This window comes from Nelumbo lutea, chromosome 7 (assembly GCF_056320005.1).
Source record: "Nelumbo lutea isolate HS-2025 chromosome 7, American lotus-T2T, whole genome shotgun sequence".
NCBI classification, from domain to species: domain Eukaryota; kingdom Viridiplantae; phylum Streptophyta; class Magnoliopsida; order Proteales; family Nelumbonaceae; genus Nelumbo; species Nelumbo lutea.
This window is the reverse complement of record NC_142690.1, coordinates 19,977,568-19,994,841: the sequence shown is the minus strand read 5'-3', so window position 1 is coordinate 19,994,841 and position 17,274 is coordinate 19,977,568. Positions and strand designations below refer to the sequence as shown.

The following is a 17,274-nucleotide window of genomic DNA, read 5'->3' as shown; positions in this document are numbered from 1 at the left end:
TTAATCCCACACTGTATGTGCTTGGGGTCTCACCCCGGTAGCTGAGACAAGCCACCTCAACTGATTTGATGGCACCACAGTGTCAGCCTTGTCAGGATAGGTCTCCCTAGACCGACCCACTGGCTGTGAACATTCTAAACTAACACGAGTCTCAATAAGTGTCCAGTTTAAGGGTATTACACAGAAACATACCAAGGGAACATGAATCAAATATGCACTTTTATTCATTTACAATAAACACATAAAGTACATCAATTTTGATTGAAGTTAAGGGCATACAAAACTGTCTAACAATGTCAAGTCCCTGTTCTTTCTAAATTTATTTGCACTAACAATTACCCTTCCCCAGTTTCTGTTTTCCAACTTGTAGGTGCTAACATCTCTCATCCAGAAGCTGTCATTCCAAATGAATCAGTAGAAGTAATAGAAGTTTTGGGAGACGTGGAGGTCTTGAAAGGATCTGAGAAGGAAGGGGAAAGGATTTGGGGTTTAATAATACAAACCTTTAAACTTCTAGTAGAGGTGGAATTAGGAAATAACCTTAATAAGGATGAGGAGGGTGATACTTCAATTCCTACAAAACAAGAAAGGAAGGAGGTGGAAAGGGAAATTGCTGGTCCAAAAAATCAACAAGGAAGAATAGGAGGAAGAGCTAGAAAAAAAGAGACATTTTGGGAGGGGGGAATTAAGAAAAGGATTGAAGCCGAAACACCTAAAATGAGGAAGAAGAAATTAAGTGAGGTGGAGAGAATGAGGTGAAAAGTGGATTATGATAAAGGATGCTTTGGAGGAAGGAAGATGCGACAGTGAGGGGTATTTTTTTTTTATCAGTAATAGAAAGATTTATTAAATAATATAAGAGTAAACAGTTACAACAACAAGAGTAGCCTCGGTTACCCCTGTACAAAGCTTGTAATCCCTTTAACTGAGCCCAGAAACAGTTTTCCCTATGGACCCAGGTCCCCCTGTTTTTCTAGTTGATCTGCTAAGCTGTTAGCCCAATCTTAGGATCCACTAACCCCTTGTGAGAGGCTGCAGCTCATGCCTCTGTTTGGGATAATTAGATTGTATTCTCTTGTTGTTGATATTTGATTAATAAAATTTTACAATTAATTATTAAAAAAAATCATGATTCATAAGTTCTATAGGATGAAAACCTACCTTGGAATGAATTTTGATTTTACCAGAATTTATGGGAGATACTAAATAGGTTGGGTTTTTGGTCCACCTTAGAGTTGGGAAATGGAAGTTTTGGTTGTTAAGATGTTTGTATTACTTTTTCCTTTCTTGTGTATCGGGTGATGCCTCATCACCTTGAGCTCTCATAATATATATCTTTTATTTTAATCCAAAATTTTCTTTTTATTTACCATAAAAAAATAACCTTGTGCCAAACATTGAATTGGAGAAAGAGGGGGCACTCTCTCTGGAAGCTTCATAACTCCATGAACTAAAAGTGCCCATTATAGAATTCCAAAAGAATTGTTTTTTCCCTAAGTGCCACTTGAAAACCACCTTCTAGGGTTTTAACAACTTGGAACAACTAGAACTATGATTTTTCCTTGATTTTTGGACAAAATCTCTGAGAACAATCCTAGGCACCAGAAACAACACAAACATATCTCCCAAAATTCTTTGAGAGTCAAGCGATCAATGTAAAACAATTAGCTTATCTAAGCCCACATACATTTTGCTGACCCCAGATTTTCATGCCCTAGCAATGTAAAACAATAGCAAAATTCCCCTTCTTTACTATTTATATAAATCTCCAAAAATAAAATTTACAACAATACACCTGGCCTCCAATGATAAAACATAGCAATGAATGAGAACAGAAAATAGCATAAAAACACTAGAAGGATTACTAGTTCTCTCTGATCAATACATTCTATCATTGATGTTAGACAGTGTATGCCCTTAGCTCCAATCAGAATGATGTACATTATGACATTTAAAGTAAATGTATAAAGTACATATTTGATTCATGTTATTATGGTGTGTTTCTGTGTAATACCCTTAAACTGGACACTTATGAGTCTCGTGTTAGTTTAGAATCTTCACAGCCGTTGGATAGATTTGGGGAGATTTATCTTGCCAAGGCTGACACTGATGTGTTGCCAAGTTGGTTGGGGTGACTTGTCTCAGCTGCCAGGGTGAGACCTGAGGTATATGCAGTGTGGATTTTCTTGAAACCCTAAACCGGACCAGAATTCCAGTATTGCCCTAGACCTGGGAGATAGATGGGCAAAATTGGAATGTTACACCTGACCCCTAGACTCGATTATGATACTGCACTAGGTGTCAAATTGGGTTATCTTTGATATGCCAATCAGTGAGATCCTTAGAGGGGGTCAAAACCCGGAAATGTTGGGACAGTCCAGAAATTCATTTGAGTGGGTGATCATAGTGATAGGATCAGCCCCTTTGTCAGACAAAGTGAATGATCGGGGATGCACTCTCTCTGATGAAAACCAAAACTGCCGGCAGTCGATTTCAACCGTTGAAATTTGTTTTGCAAAAGATATTTATATAGAGATATACATATATATTATGGTTTCAAAATGTTTGCAAAAGATTTTAATTACCAGGATCCATGTGAGTAGATAGTGCAACACTGTACCTTGCAACCAAGGGAGATGTCCTCTCTTGTCGGGCAGTGATTGATCATTATGGGCTGAGAAGTTAAGTGTAAGACCATTGAGGGTAATACCTGATGGGCTAATCTTGCATCTGCCCACAGTCCTTGGGTTTTTATAAGGTGGCTTGACCCAAGGACCATTTAATGTAAATGTTGGGCCCATTAAGAGCTCATGGTGATGAACTCATGGGTTCACTATTTCCTACAGTGAATTCGGCTAAGTCTTGTAACAGATGCTGGATTGAACCCATGTGGCTGATGTGTAGATCAATGTTTGAGTCCCACGCCATACAAGGATATCCAACTGGGCAGCAGTTAGGAGGTAAGTGAGCAGATAGACTTAATGGGCCTAATTCCCAAATCGAACTAGCTTAATAAGATTAATTAAAGGGGGCGGTTCTGGGATTTAGATCAGCAGATAGGATAAGGGATTGTCCCTATCCACTCAGAGAGTCCATATCCAAATAAAGATTTGGATCAAGAAACTCCTAATTAGATTAGGAGGGCTGATATTTATTTACAGATAAGATAAGGGATTATCCTTATCTCTTAAAGAGAGTCCAGATCCAAATACAAGATTTGGATTACGAAATTCTTAATCGGATTAGGAGAACCTCTCTTTAAGGATATAAATAGGAGAGCAGGGCGAGCCCTTAGAATATATCAGAAATCATCTGACTGACTACTGATTTCCAGAGAGAGACAACACGGTTTGACTACACTGTCTTCTTCTCTCCTGCTCTTGCTGCCATACCAGTTCGATCTCCACCTGTGGGAGCGATCAAGAAGGGTTCTTGATATTACCTTTTGGCAGAAAAGGCAATCTGAAGTCTTGCTCACTTGCCCTCCATTAGATTCTTGTTGAAGAATCAGGTTCTTGCTGAAGAGCCATCCTGTTGATTCTGCTTCATCCTACATCGTGTCATTTTCGGTGGAAGTAGTCTTTGGATTCTTCCTTGGGCATGAACACCTTCATTGGAAGTTATTACTACTTCGTATCAGGTATATCCCTCCACTTCTTTTTGGTTTTAGATTTGGTCTGGTTTGGGTTCAAGATTGATCATTGAAAATGCAGTTTTCTAAAATAGGGAATGTGATTCCCACATGGGAGTGAGAAATCTTTGAAATTTCGCCCAACCTTCCTGCAAGGTTCGGCCGTCCATATGATGGATCTCTCATCCCTTCAATCCAAGCCCACATACAGTCTGCTGACCCCAGATTTTCATGCCCTAGCAATGTAAAACAATAGCAAAATTCCCTTTCTTTACTATTTATATAAATCTCCAAAAATAAAATTTACAACAATTCACCTGGCCTCCAATGATAAAACATATCAATGAATGAGAATAGAAAATAGCATAAAAACACTAGAAGGATTACTAGTTTCTCTCTGATCAATACATTCTATCATTGATTTTAGTTGATCTTGAGTATATATTAGATCGCACATATAAAAATTCCCTTATCTTCTACTGTGACTTCAAATGTAAAGGTAATTTGCAAGATTTCTAAGCAAGCAAAAGTATGATATGCCAATGAAATCCTCCATGTTGCCAATAGTGATTCTATTTTTTCTTCAGTATCATTTGCCAACTTGTATGCTTTTAATTTAGACCTAGTGGTAGGTAGGTATTAAATCTTACATTATTTTAGTATTTCCTGTTAAAGATTTTGCAAACGATTTTTTGTTGAAGTTTAAACAGTTGGTAATATTTTGGAATTTTATTATAGTTCAAGGAGGATTGCAACACAGAAAAGAAAATTGCTTCCAAACTTAAATCATGTGCTGAAAGAGCCATATGGTTGGAGAATGAAGATAAAATACAGCGTGGACTCTTTGATCTTCTGCAGGTAGGATGTAATGCCAAGAAGCATTTTTTTCTTTGTTGTAATTAATTCCCTTCCTGATGGCATTTTTAGTTAACCTTGTTTGTTCTGGTTATCTCTTGAAAGTATTGTCCAGAAGACAGGATCTTACATGTTATTATATATTGAAAGAGAACAAAATTTTTCAATGTTTCATTGCAGAATATTGTTCTTATCAGAGATCCAGAAGATGCACGGAAATTTTATCCTCGTTTTAATCTTGAGGATACATCAAGTTTCAAAAATTTAGATGATCACAGGTATTCAAAAGATAGTAGATTTTGTTCCTATTCAGAGTACTGGTGACTGCATTTTGACTTCATATTTAACATTTTCATTATTTATATTGAGATGAGGCACATGCCCCATGATCTCCTACCTATATGATGTTTCTCACTGGCTGTTACTTTTTGCAGTAAAAATGTACTGAAAAGATTATATCATGATTACTATTTCCGTCGACAAGAAACTCTTTGGCGCCAAAATTCACTGAAAACTCTGCCTGTCCTACTAAACTCATCAGACATGTTGGCCTGTGGAGAAGATCTAGGGTTAATTCCTTCCTGTGTTCATCCTGTATGTTGGTCAAGTCTTTCTTTTTTTTTTCCCTTTATTTTCCATTATTATCAGTTTATGCTCGTATGAACTTCCAAAAAGTTTGTGAATTATGATTTGGGGAATTTTTCAGGTTATGCAAGAGTTAGGGCTGATAGGTCTACGCATCCAACGAATGCCAAGTGAACCGGATCTGGTGTTCGGCATTCCTTCTCAGTACAGCTATATGACAGTATGCCTTAATGAGATTTCTCCTGTTTATTGTGCATTTACTTTTTTTCTTTTTCTCTGTCTCTTTAGTAGAGTTTCATACTTCAATGGTCACTGTAAATAATGGTGGATGACAGTTCAACTATACTTTGCATCAACAAAATAGGTTATGGTTTAAAGCTGTTTGTCTTCATTTTCTTAGACTGAAAGCACCATTTTTTAGGATGAGTAGTTTCATCCTAGATGTATGTATATTCTTGACTTATTGGAGATTGCAACACACACACAGTTTGGCCTAATATTAGTAAAATATAGAATTACTGACAATATTTCTCCAATATAGCAAAGGTTACTAATATTTTTCCTAAATTCTTTTTTAAAATTTGAAATGTCTGAAATTTTGCGATGTTTTATTGATACCTATATTTCCAAAGGGTACCTGTCACCCTGGAATGAAAATTTCCTTGGATCCTTATGTTTTTAGTTTGTCGTTTGGTCACTCCTGAACAAGAGTCAACAACTCTGTTGTAAGACTTGTTATTTACCATTGGGCTGGGCTGTTTCTTGTACTGTTTTATTATGCTTCTTATTGGTCTGGATGGGCCTGGGCTTTATGTTTTAAATCTTTTATGTTCTGCCCACCTAATGAAGGGAATTTTTGTACTTTTATATCTTTTTAAACACTTTTAAATACAATTATGGCTTGATAGAAGATAAGCTGTTGCACCATTCTCTGAACTCTTCTCTTCTTGTTTTCTTCTTCCTCTTGCTCAAAACCTTTTTGGTATCAGAGAAAAAGAAGGTGCTCTAAGGTTCAGCTGAAGCTCTTTTCTCCCCCTTGCACTTTTTTCCCTCTTCTCAAATCTCAACCTCTTCTACCACTGACTGGTTGAAACCCTATTCTGGCTGTTGTCTACTAGAGAGGATTTTCTCTTCTTTCTAGGGTTCTGCTTTGGGTAAGAGGCCAAGGAGACCCTTTGCAATGTAGGTTATGCCCTACTAGGGTAAGGCAAAAAGGAGCAGACCAGCAGTCTACAGACTGCTAGAGAGACCTGAGTTTTCCCAGGTCTAGCTGTTGACAGAGAAGAAAGAACCCATAAATCTTCTGGACAATGGAGAAAAGTGACCAGAACCCCAGGCTATAGTCATTATCATAGGTATTAAGCCCAATTCAAGTGAAGCCTGTCCTTGCCCATGATCACCTCATTGTTTTAGAGAAATTTTATGTTTATTTATTATGGTATATGTTACATACTTATTTGCTTATTTATTCAATTATTACGTGAACTATATTGCACATGCAAAGCACATGCCACTCAGCTAGCGAGGAAAAAAAACACCAATTCGTAGGGATTACAGTCCCCACTATCTTTTATATTCAAGTATAATGAAATTACATGTATACCCTTAATAGGATGCATCAATTAAGAAATCAAAAATAAAGAAGCCCATGGGCTGAAAAATGACATAATAAAAGCCCATACTTATTTTTTGGACATGTTTCTTGATTTCCCAACAATTTGCACCATAAAACATAGCTGTCCATACAACTGTTTTATAGAATTTTCCCTTTAATCTATGTGGTATTTTCCTATCACATAAAACTCTGGTTGCAACCTTCCATTTTGCCCATCCTACCCTAATTTTATGCGTGGCATCCTCCTCAATCACTCCCTTATTATGAATTATTGAACTAAGGTACTAAAAAAGGTCACATTGAGTTATCTCTTGGTCTTAAATACTTAGTGCACTCTGATTTGCACTCCTATTATTATTAAATTTACATATCATATATTCTGTTTTAGTCCTACTTATTTTAGAACCTCTTGTTTGTAAGGTACTTGTCCATAAGCTTAATTCACATTTAATCCTTTATTAATTTCATCAATTAAAACAATGTCATAGATGTAAGTCAAACCAATAAAATTAGCAACATATTTTAGATTAAAGCAAAAGAAAGTAGGGAAGAAAGAAGACGACAAGAAGAAGGAAGATTGGAGAAGAAAGGAGAAAGAAAAGAGGAGTTCGATAATCTACTCTTTTCCCCCACTAATCTTTTAATAAACTTACTTAAGTTACATAATTTACAAGATGGCCCTTAAGTAGGCGTCCACATCAGCACTATACTTAGAAAGCATAAACAAGAGCTAAAGGCCCATAAAGAAAAGGCCCAATGAGAAAAAATAACAAGAAAGAACTTATAAAAAAGACACTAATGGGCTAGCGCCCATTCGGCCCAGTCTCTCTACACTCCCCCTCAAGCTGAGCATAGATATCCATCATGCTCAGATTGCTTATATAGTAAACCAGCTTTCCGTTAGGAACATCTTTTGTCAAAACATCAGCCAACTGCTCTTCAGAAGCAACAAATGGTAGACAGACTTCTCCTGAGGCAATTTTTTCGTATAAAATGCCTGTCAACTTCAATGTGCTTAGTTTTGTCATGTTGAATAGGATTATGTGCAATTTTGATAGCAGCCTGGTTGTCACAATATAACATCATTGGCTTCTCACAGTCTATACCCAATTCATCTAATAGTGCCACAAAAATTTAGAAACTTCATGTGCATTCCCTGTACTCTGCTCCAGTTGAGGATCTTGCCACTATAGACTGCTTTTTACTCCTCCATGGTACACTGTTCCCTGTTACCATATCACAGTAACCTGAAGTAGACCTCCTATCATCAATACATTTGGCCTAGTCAACATCAGTGTATCCTTCCAGCTTCATGTGTCCATGCTTAGAAAACAAGATACCTTTCCTTGGAGTCCCTTTTAGATAGCACAGAACTCTCTCAATAGCTGCTAAATGTGTATCTCTAGGAGAATGCATAAACTGGATGATTACACTAATTGCATAAGAAATATTTGGCCGAGTCATGCAAAGGTATAATAACTTCCCGACCAGTCTCTAGAACATTCCTTTATCAGGCAACAGTTCACCTTCAGTAGCTGACAACTTATGATTTAGGTCTATAGGAGTAGAAGCAAGTCAAGCACCCAGTTTGCCAGTCTCTACAAGGATATCAAGAACATACTTATATTGAGAAATGAAGATACCATCCTTAGATCTGGCAACTTCAATTCCCAAGAAATATCTAAGTTCTCCCAAGTCTTTAATTTCAAACTCGGTGTTAATAAAACTTTTGAGATGAACAACTTCTTGAGTATCATTACCAGTAACCACAATATCATCAACATAGACAATCAGAAGGGTAACTAAGGAATCTCTCCTCTTAACAAACAAAGTATGATTTGACCGAGTCTGTGTGTACCCAAAACCAACAAGAGCAGCCCGAAATCTACCAAACTAGGCTCTAGGAGATTGCTTAAGGCCATAAAGAGACTTCTTCAGTTTATAGACATTTCCTTGCATCTCCTTCCCATACACCCTTGGAGGCAAAGACATATAGACCTCTTCATGTAGGTCTACATTCAAAAAAGCATTCTTTACATCAAACTGATGAAGATGCCAATCAAAAGAAGTAGCTAAATATAGCAAAACTCAAACTGAAGTCATCTTGGCTACTGGGGCAAAAGTTTCCAAGTAGTCAATACCATACATCCGAGTATATCCTTTAGCAACCAAACGAGCCTTATATCTCTCAATAGTACCATCAGAATGATACTTAATAGTGAACACCCACTTATAGCCAACCGGTTCCTTTCCCTCAGGAAAATCCACAATTTTCCAGGTATTGTTCTTATGCGAAGCATCTCATTCAGTCATCATAGCATCCCTCCATTTTGGTTTGGACAAGGCATTTGGGACAGATCTGGGAGTCACATGTGTGGAAATAAAGGCAATGAAGGAATAGTAGGAAGGGGAAAGAAGGTTATAGGACAAGTGTTTGGAAATGCAATGAGTTGTACATTTTTGTTTGGATAATAGGATGGGAAGGAAAAGTAGGGGCCGAGCAGGAGGAGGAGGGGGAGCAAGAATAGACGGCTCAACTGGAGGAGAAGCTATAGAAGATTCAATGGGGATTGGAAGCGGGATAGATGGTGACAATGAAAACAACTCCTCTGAATGCTTCCCCTCAAGAGAAGTACCAAAGAAAGGAACAGACTCTGCAAATGTGATATCTCTAGAAATAAAGCGAGTGCTAGAAACCGGATCAAAACAACAGTACCCCTTCTGTGTGGAGGCATATCCCAAAAAGACACTTGTGTGCTTTAGGCTCAAACTTTAATGTCTTTGATGACTGTGAACATGAACATAGCAAGTGCATCCAAACACCCTGAAAGGAAGAGAGAAGAGATCCTCATTTGGGAAAAGCAAGCTAAAGGGAGTTTTAAACCCCAGAACCTGAGAAGGCATTCGGTTTATCAAGTATGTAGCTGTAAGGACAGCATCACCCCAAAACTTAACAGGAACATGGGAAGCAAAAAGAAGGCTCCTCGCAACTTTAACCACATGTCTATTCTTCCTTTTCGCTACTCCATTTTGTTGAGGAGTGTAGGAGCAGGAACTCAGATGAATAACTCCAAAGGTATCAAAGTAGGAGGAAAGACTCTTCTCAAAATATTCCTTTGCATTATCAGATCGGAATATTTTGATATGAGTGTTAAACTGGGTAAATATAAGCTCATGAAGTTTTTGTACAATATTTGATACTTTATCTCGGGATTTCATAAGGTAAATCCAGGTGTAACGAGAGAAATCATCAATGAAAAGAATGAAATATTTGTAACCCCCCATAGCAAGTAAATGATATGGCCCCCACACATCAAAGTGCACAATATGGAAAGGAGAATCAAATCTTTTATTACTCATTGAAAAAGATTGTCTACAATGTTTTGCAAGTTCACATGAATCACAATGAAGACTTGATAAGGATATTCCCTTAAACATTTCTGGAAACAAATGATTCAAAGTTGAAAAAGATAATTGACCAAATCTGAAATGACATATCTTGACTCTATTAACTAACTCTGATAAAAAAGACTCCAAAGATACTCCACTAGGTAATCCTGGACTTTGATCAGAGACATCTAGCAAGTATATCTCATTCGCCTCATGGCCATTCCCAATCGTCCTCTGAGACTTTAGGTCCTGAAAAACAATAAGTAGGAAAGAATGTTATGCTGCAATTCATTGATTTTGTTAAACTACTAACAGATAAAAGGTTAGTGCTAAGTTTGGGAACATGAAGGACAAAGGATAATACAAGTGAGCAAGAGGCTTTAATATTCCCCTTGCCAAAGATGGGAGAAAGAGACCCATCGGCAAGAGAAATTTTCTCTCTACCCAAGAGGAACTGGTATGAACAAAAAAGGTTGGGTATGCTAGTCATATAGTCTAATGCACCAAAATCTATGATCCAAGGAATTCTACAATTACCTGAGGCTGTAGCATGGTTTGTAGAAGCACGAATACCTGAATGGGCAAAAGTGGGTGTAGAGGGGGTGCTTGAGGAGGAAGATGCAACTGTAGACTCCAAGTGGTTTATCAATTTCCCATCTCTCTCAAATTCTACCTTCACTGCTGCCAGCTGCTCCACAACAGATTTTTCTTCACATTCAGATACTGTAGCAACATTTGCATTCTTGGGATTTCCAGACTGACCACCCTTCTTAAAGTTGTTGTTGTTCTAAAACCTCTCAGGAAGATCTGGATGAAGCTTCCAACAAGAATCCTTAGTATGTTGGGGATTCTTGCAGTATTCACATATCACCTCCTTTTTTTCACTTAGCCCCTTTGGTTTTATTCCAGCATGTGCAGAATGTTCTGGAGGAGGTGGGGTTTGTAGCTGTACCTGTCGCCTACTCTCTTCACTGCTCACCATAGAGTATGCTTGAGCAAGTGACACTTCATCCTTGGCCAGGATATTCTGCTTTGTTATATCAAATTCAGGATTGAATCCTATAAGGAATTCAAACACCTTGTTTCTTTCCACAAATTTCTTGAAAGTTTCTACATCTTTGGTGCTTTCCCATATAAAGACCAGCCAGCAGTAATAGGATTGAACAGCACCTTCTAAGCCCCATGTACATGGCTGATCATAAGCGTTCATGGGTTTTAATTGATGGGAATAACTAAAACTTGGCTTTGGTACCCGATAGACTGATTTCAGCAGAATTAATCTGACAAAAGTAAAAGGAGGAGAGAGCAGCAGCAAGGAAGAAGAAGAAGGAGAGAGTGGAGAGTAACACACCAGATTGTAGGGATTATAAGTGTCCCCAATATATTTTATATTTAAGTATAATATGAGATGAAATTATATCCATACCCTTAATAGGGAAGCAACAATTAGGAAATAGAAATAAAGACAAATAACATAATAAAAGCCCACTAACAAACATAGGAATGGGAAACATAAAAAGGCCCAATAAATAAAACAGTATAGCCAACCTGCCAACATAGTGTAGATGGACAGAAATGTCCTTTCCCCAACTCTAATTTGTATATGTATATATCTAGCAAAAATAAAAGAGATTTCTTCTGCATATCTTTGGAAATGTCCTCACCCAACCAAGTTAAACAGCTTGTCTTCCATGGGGTATGGAGAACCTTCTAGTAGTAAGCTCACGAAAAAATTCAACTCCAATATGACATCCGACTACTAGAGTACCCTAATTACCAAAGTGATTTACTTCCAGAGTTGAATCACATTTTTGGCTTCCAAGCTTTCTTACACCATAATGGATTAATGACATCATCTTGTTCTTTGTCATTATTGTACTGCTGCTATGGCTCTTTGTTATTAGACTTCTTTAATCGGAGCAGGAGTTTTCTATTATAGGTTTCTTTATTACCAGGATCTTCTATATGAAGAAAGCTACTTTGGTCTTTGTTATTGATAAAATAATTTTTTTATTACCAGGGTTTATTTTACTAAGTCCTTTCACTGTTGAAACTTGGATTGATTGGGGCAGGTCCCAAAAAAAATTTTAAGAAAGTTTATAAGAGAAAAGGCATAAAGACAAAGGTTTTCATTGTCAGATTGCGTAGGTATGGGAGAGTCTTCTGCTTCTATCAAATCGAATGTGCATTTGGATAATTTCCATCAGAAAAGGAGGAAGAATGTGGGTGGCATTGAAGATGAGTTGAGAATGGTTGATTGGATCTCAGAAGAAAAGGTAGAGAAGGAAGGACGTTTGGCTATTGAAAAAGTAGAAATCATGATTGTAGATTTAGTTGAATTTCTTGTGAAAGGAAAGGGGAGGAAGATAAAGATTTCAGTAGTAGAGAAGAAAAGAGAGGGAGAAAAGAGTAGGAAGTCAACCAGGATTCTTGAATTAACCCTAGCCGCCAACCCCTCATTATATTTATACTTAACTTAAAGGATGAGATATTGCAAGGATGCCCTTAGTAGGGTGACTACTAATGTGGCTGAACAGTCACAACTTAAAAACATAAACTAATGGGCCTAAAACCCAACAACTTCCTAACTAAATAGCTTAAAATAAGAATAAAAAACAATTAGGCCCAACTCAACACTCCCCCTCAAGTTGGGAGTAAATGTCACACATTCTCAACTTGCGTAGATCATGCTCCAACTTGTTCTTTGCAACACCTTTTGTGAGAACATCCGCGAGCTGCAGATTAGAAGCAATGTATGGAAGACAAACTTCTCCAGAAGTTACTCTTTCTCTGATAAAATGTCTATCCACTTCAATGTGCTTAGTTCAGTCATGTTGGACTAGGTTATGGGCAATGTTAATTGCTGCCTGGTTATCACAGTATAACATCATAGGTTCTTCTGCCTGTACACCAATTTCTTCTAATAGGGAATGGATCCAGAGAAGTTCTGAAACTCCATGTGCCATGGCCCTGTATTAAGCTTTAGAACTTGATCTTGCCACCACTGTTTGTTTCTTACTCTTCCACAAGACAAGGTTATCCCCAACAAGGGTACACACTCCTAAAGTTGATCTCCTGTCATCAAGGCATCCTGCCCAATCTGCATTTGTATAAGCCTCTAGTTTCAACTATCCATGATCAAACAATATGCCTCTGCCCGGGTGTCCTTTCAGATAAGCAAGAATCTTGTCAATTGCCTCCCAATGCTGGACTCGTGGAGCATGCATGTATTGACTTACCACACTTATTGCATAGGAAATGTTTGGTCTTGTCATACACAAGTATAGCATCCAACCCACAAGTCTATGATATCTCCCAATGTCCTTTACTGGTTCACCTTTTGATGCATTGATTCTATGGTTCTGATCAATAGGGGTACAGATTGCCTTCGTTCCAAGCTTCCCTGTCTCTTGAAGAAGATCCAAGACATACTTCCTTTGAGAGATAAAAATTCCATGTTTTGATCTTGCAACTTCAATGCGTAGGAAGTATCTTAGTTCTCCAAGATCCTTAATTTCAAATTCTTTATGTAGATTCATTTTCAGACAATCAATCTCACTTAGGTCATTCCCCGTGACAACAATATCATCCACATAAACAATTAGGACTGACACCAAAGATCTCCTTCGCTTCACAAACAAGGTATGACCGGATTGAGTCTGAGTGTATCCAAAAACAATCAAGGCCTTTTGAATCTGTCAAACCATGCTCTAGGAGATTGTTTCAAGACATAAATTGACTTCTTGAGCCTGCATACCTTTCCCTTTTCAGTATCACTATAAAAGCCAGTAGGGAGATTTATATACACTTCATCTTGCAGATCCCCATTTAGGAAAGCATTCTTCACATCAAGTTGAAACAAGGGCCAAGAGTATGAGGCAACAAGAGAAGCAAGAGAAAGAAGTATCTGAACAGAGGTAATCTTTGCAACTGGTGCAAAGGTCTCTAAGTAATCAATATCATAGGTTTGTGTGTACCCTTTTGCAACAAGTATTGCCTTGTACCTTTCTATACTTCCATTTGCCTTATATTTTACTGTGTAAACCCATATGCATCCAACTGTCTCTTTGCCTTTTGGTAGATCCACAATGTCCCATGTCTGATTCTTAATCAAAGCCCCTACATAGCTGTCTTCCACTCAGGTTTTGAGAGAGCCTCACTAACACCCTTGGGTATAGACACTGAGTCAAGGGAGGAAAGAAAAACACGGTAGGAAGGAGAAAGTCCACTGTAGGATAAGTACTGTGAAATACAATGGGAACTAAAACAGTAGCGGGACCAAGAGGAATACCTGAATCCATGTAAGCCGAATCTGGAGTCTCCAAGGAATTGACGGGAAGTGATGTGAATTTTGCTGCAGTGGAATCAACTTATTTGTGAAGTCTCGGTCGTAAGTAATGCTAAGAAGTAGTACGCAAAGGAGGGGGTAAGGTAGGTGACACAAGATGGTCAAGCACATGATTAGACACAGGGACCGGAACTGGGAGAGGAATAGATTGCTGACTCACTTCACCAAAACACTCCCCCTGAGAAGGATTCTTTGAAAAGAAGCATGTGGATTCAAAAAAAGTGACATCCATGGTAACATACCGGCTCCTAGAGACTGGATCATAGCAGAAGTACCCTTTCTGATTTTCTGCATATCCAAGGAAGACACTTCTTTGCCTTGGGATCAAGCTTCGAGCAGTGATGACCAAGGATATGTGCAAAGCAGACACACCCAAACACCCTGGGAGGAATATAAAACATCTCCCCCTCAGGAAAAAGGAGACTGAATGGGGTGTTGAATCCAAGTATACGAGAGGGCACCCTTTTAATCAGATATACTGTTGTGAGAACTGCATCACCCCAAAACCGAACTGCAACTATAGATGTGCTCATCATGCTTCTTGCAATCTCAACAACGTGTCTGTTCTTCCTTTTTGCAACACCATTCTGTTGTGGATTGTAGGGACAATTGCTCTGATGGACAACACCATATTCTAACAGATATGAGGCAATGTGTTTTTTAAAATATTCCCTAGCATTGTCTGATTTAAACACCTTTGTTCTTGCTCCAAACTGTGTTAACACCATTTGATGAAATTGCCTCACGAAGGATGATACTTCATCGCGGGATCTCATCAGGTAAATCCAAGAGTATTGTGAGAAATCATCCACAAATAAGAGAAAATATCAATAGCCTCCCATAGAAGGAACATGGTAAGGTCCCCACACATCGGAATGAATAACATCAAAAGTAGAAAAACACCTTTTATTATTAGGTTTAAATGAATGTCTACAATGCTTTCCAAGTTGACAACCTTTACACTCCAAACTTGAAAAACTAACAGACTCAAAAAGTTTTGGAAACAAAAGGCTCAAAGAAGAAAAAGGTAAATGGCACAAACGGTTGTGCCAAAGCATAATTTGACTCGTAGACCCTGACTCACTATCCCTGCTGACATGATGACTCTGATGAGGAAGAAGAACATCCAGGAGGTAGATGCCATTCACTTCACGACCACTCCCAATCGTCCTCTTTGAATCCAGATCCTGCAAAATACAATGACCAGGAGAAAAAATTACTGAGCAGTTCAGGTTCTTAATCAAACTACTAACAGATAACAAATTAGTGCTCAATCTAGGAACATGAAGGACTGAGGTTAGAGAAATAGAATCACTAATCTTGATGGATCTCTTCCCAGCAATAGGAACATGGGATCCATCATGTGCTCTGAGGTTCTAGAATCTATAATCCAAGGAGGTCCCTCCTTACCTGAAATAGAAACGTAATTTGCAGTGACGCGTGAACTACCTGTGTGAGCAAAGGCAGTAGAGTGGACTCCACCAGTGCCACCTGTACCTTGTTGTCTGCTTGCTGCTGAATTGGAACTGGCTGTATCCCGCTGGTTCAAAAGTTGCCCATATCTCTCAAGTTCGGCCCTTACTGCAGTAGCTGCAACAGACTCCAGAGCAGCTATAGTTTGAGGGGCCGGAATGTCACCAATAACTGCCATGTATGCATTTCCCTTCTTATTTTTCATTCTAATCGGCACAAGATGTGGGGGAAGCTTCCAATAAGTATCTCTTGTGTGTGTAGGCTTCTTACAGTAGTCATAGATCAAATCTCTTTTATCTTCCTTCTTGATTTCACTGCCACCCCGATCTCCACTTTGTTTAGGTTTCACAGTACTCACCATGGCAGACTAATCAGAAACAGGACTTTTCATCATCACATCTCTCCTGCTCTCCTCCCCTGATAGGCTGACACAGTGGCATTTGCCTGGGAGAGGGTAACACTGTCCCTGGAAAGAAGATGCTGTCTTGGAATATCATACTTAGGATTAAGGCCAGCAAGAAATTCAAACACCCTATACTTCTCTAGATGTTTCTGATAGGTAGTTGCATCCTTAGTGGTTTCCCAAGCAAATGCCTCTAAATGGTAAATCTCCTGCTACAAGGTTTTAAGGGCTGAAAAATAGGCTGCAATAGGTCTATCTCCCTGCCTTGTAAAAATAATATGATTTCTCAACTGATAAGCCCTAGCAACATTCTTCCTCTGTGAATAGGTTTCTGCAACCCCATCCCATATTTCCTTAGTTGTATTTGCCCATAAAAAAATTTTACTTATATGGGGCAACATGGAATTACACAACCAAGTCATCACCATATAATTCTCCTGTACCCACCGGGAGTTGCTAGTTACGGGTTTCACTTCCTCACCATTGATATACCCTAATTTCCCACGAGCACCAATGGCCATCTTTGCAGATTGTGACCATTCTAAGTAATTTGCACCATCCAACCTAACTGTAGTAATGGTCCTAGTCCCGAAAAGGTCTCCAACACCTCCTCTCACTAGTCCCATTTCATTCCCGGGCTTATTTTCAACTCCGTGACCTCCATGCTTCTCAAAAAATGTAAAGAAATTAACTAAAATATGTAACAAGATCAAATGAAACACTTCTGGAACCAACAACACCTTTTTGGTGTCCTAGACTGTCTTCACACAAAAGATTCATTTTCTGTGGGACGGGAGAAGAGAGAGAAGAGGCAGCCGCTCTCTCTAGAAGCCTCCAAATCAGGCAGGACTTGAACTACCCCTTACAGAAAATTCAAAGGAACCCTAAAAAATTATGGCGCCACTTCTTAGGTCAAAATTGAAGAGTCCAAAAGAAACAAGACTATTTCCCTTTCTCCAGTTTTTTCTTGATTT

At 38.5% G+C, this 17,274-nt stretch overlaps 1 protein-coding gene across 11 annotated transcripts in view; it reads left to right on the top strand.

Moving 5' to 3' along the window:
• DPE2 (disproportionating enzyme 2) overlaps window positions 1-17,274 on the top strand; it is a 53,657-nt gene that overhangs the window by 32,237 nt on the left and 4,146 nt on the right. For all 11 annotated transcript variants that reach the window (XM_088953584.1, XM_088953588.1, XM_088953583.1 and 8 more), the window contains 4 exons: window positions 4,370-4,489; window positions 4,667-4,764; window positions 4,921-5,080; window positions 5,193-5,291. In XM_088953584.1, the coding sequence (XP_088809710.1) occupies window positions 4,370-4,489; window positions 4,667-4,764; window positions 4,921-5,080; window positions 5,193-5,291 (477 nt within the window). The remainder of the gene's footprint in view (window positions 1-4,369; window positions 4,490-4,666; window positions 4,765-4,920; window positions 5,081-5,192; window positions 5,292-17,274) is intronic.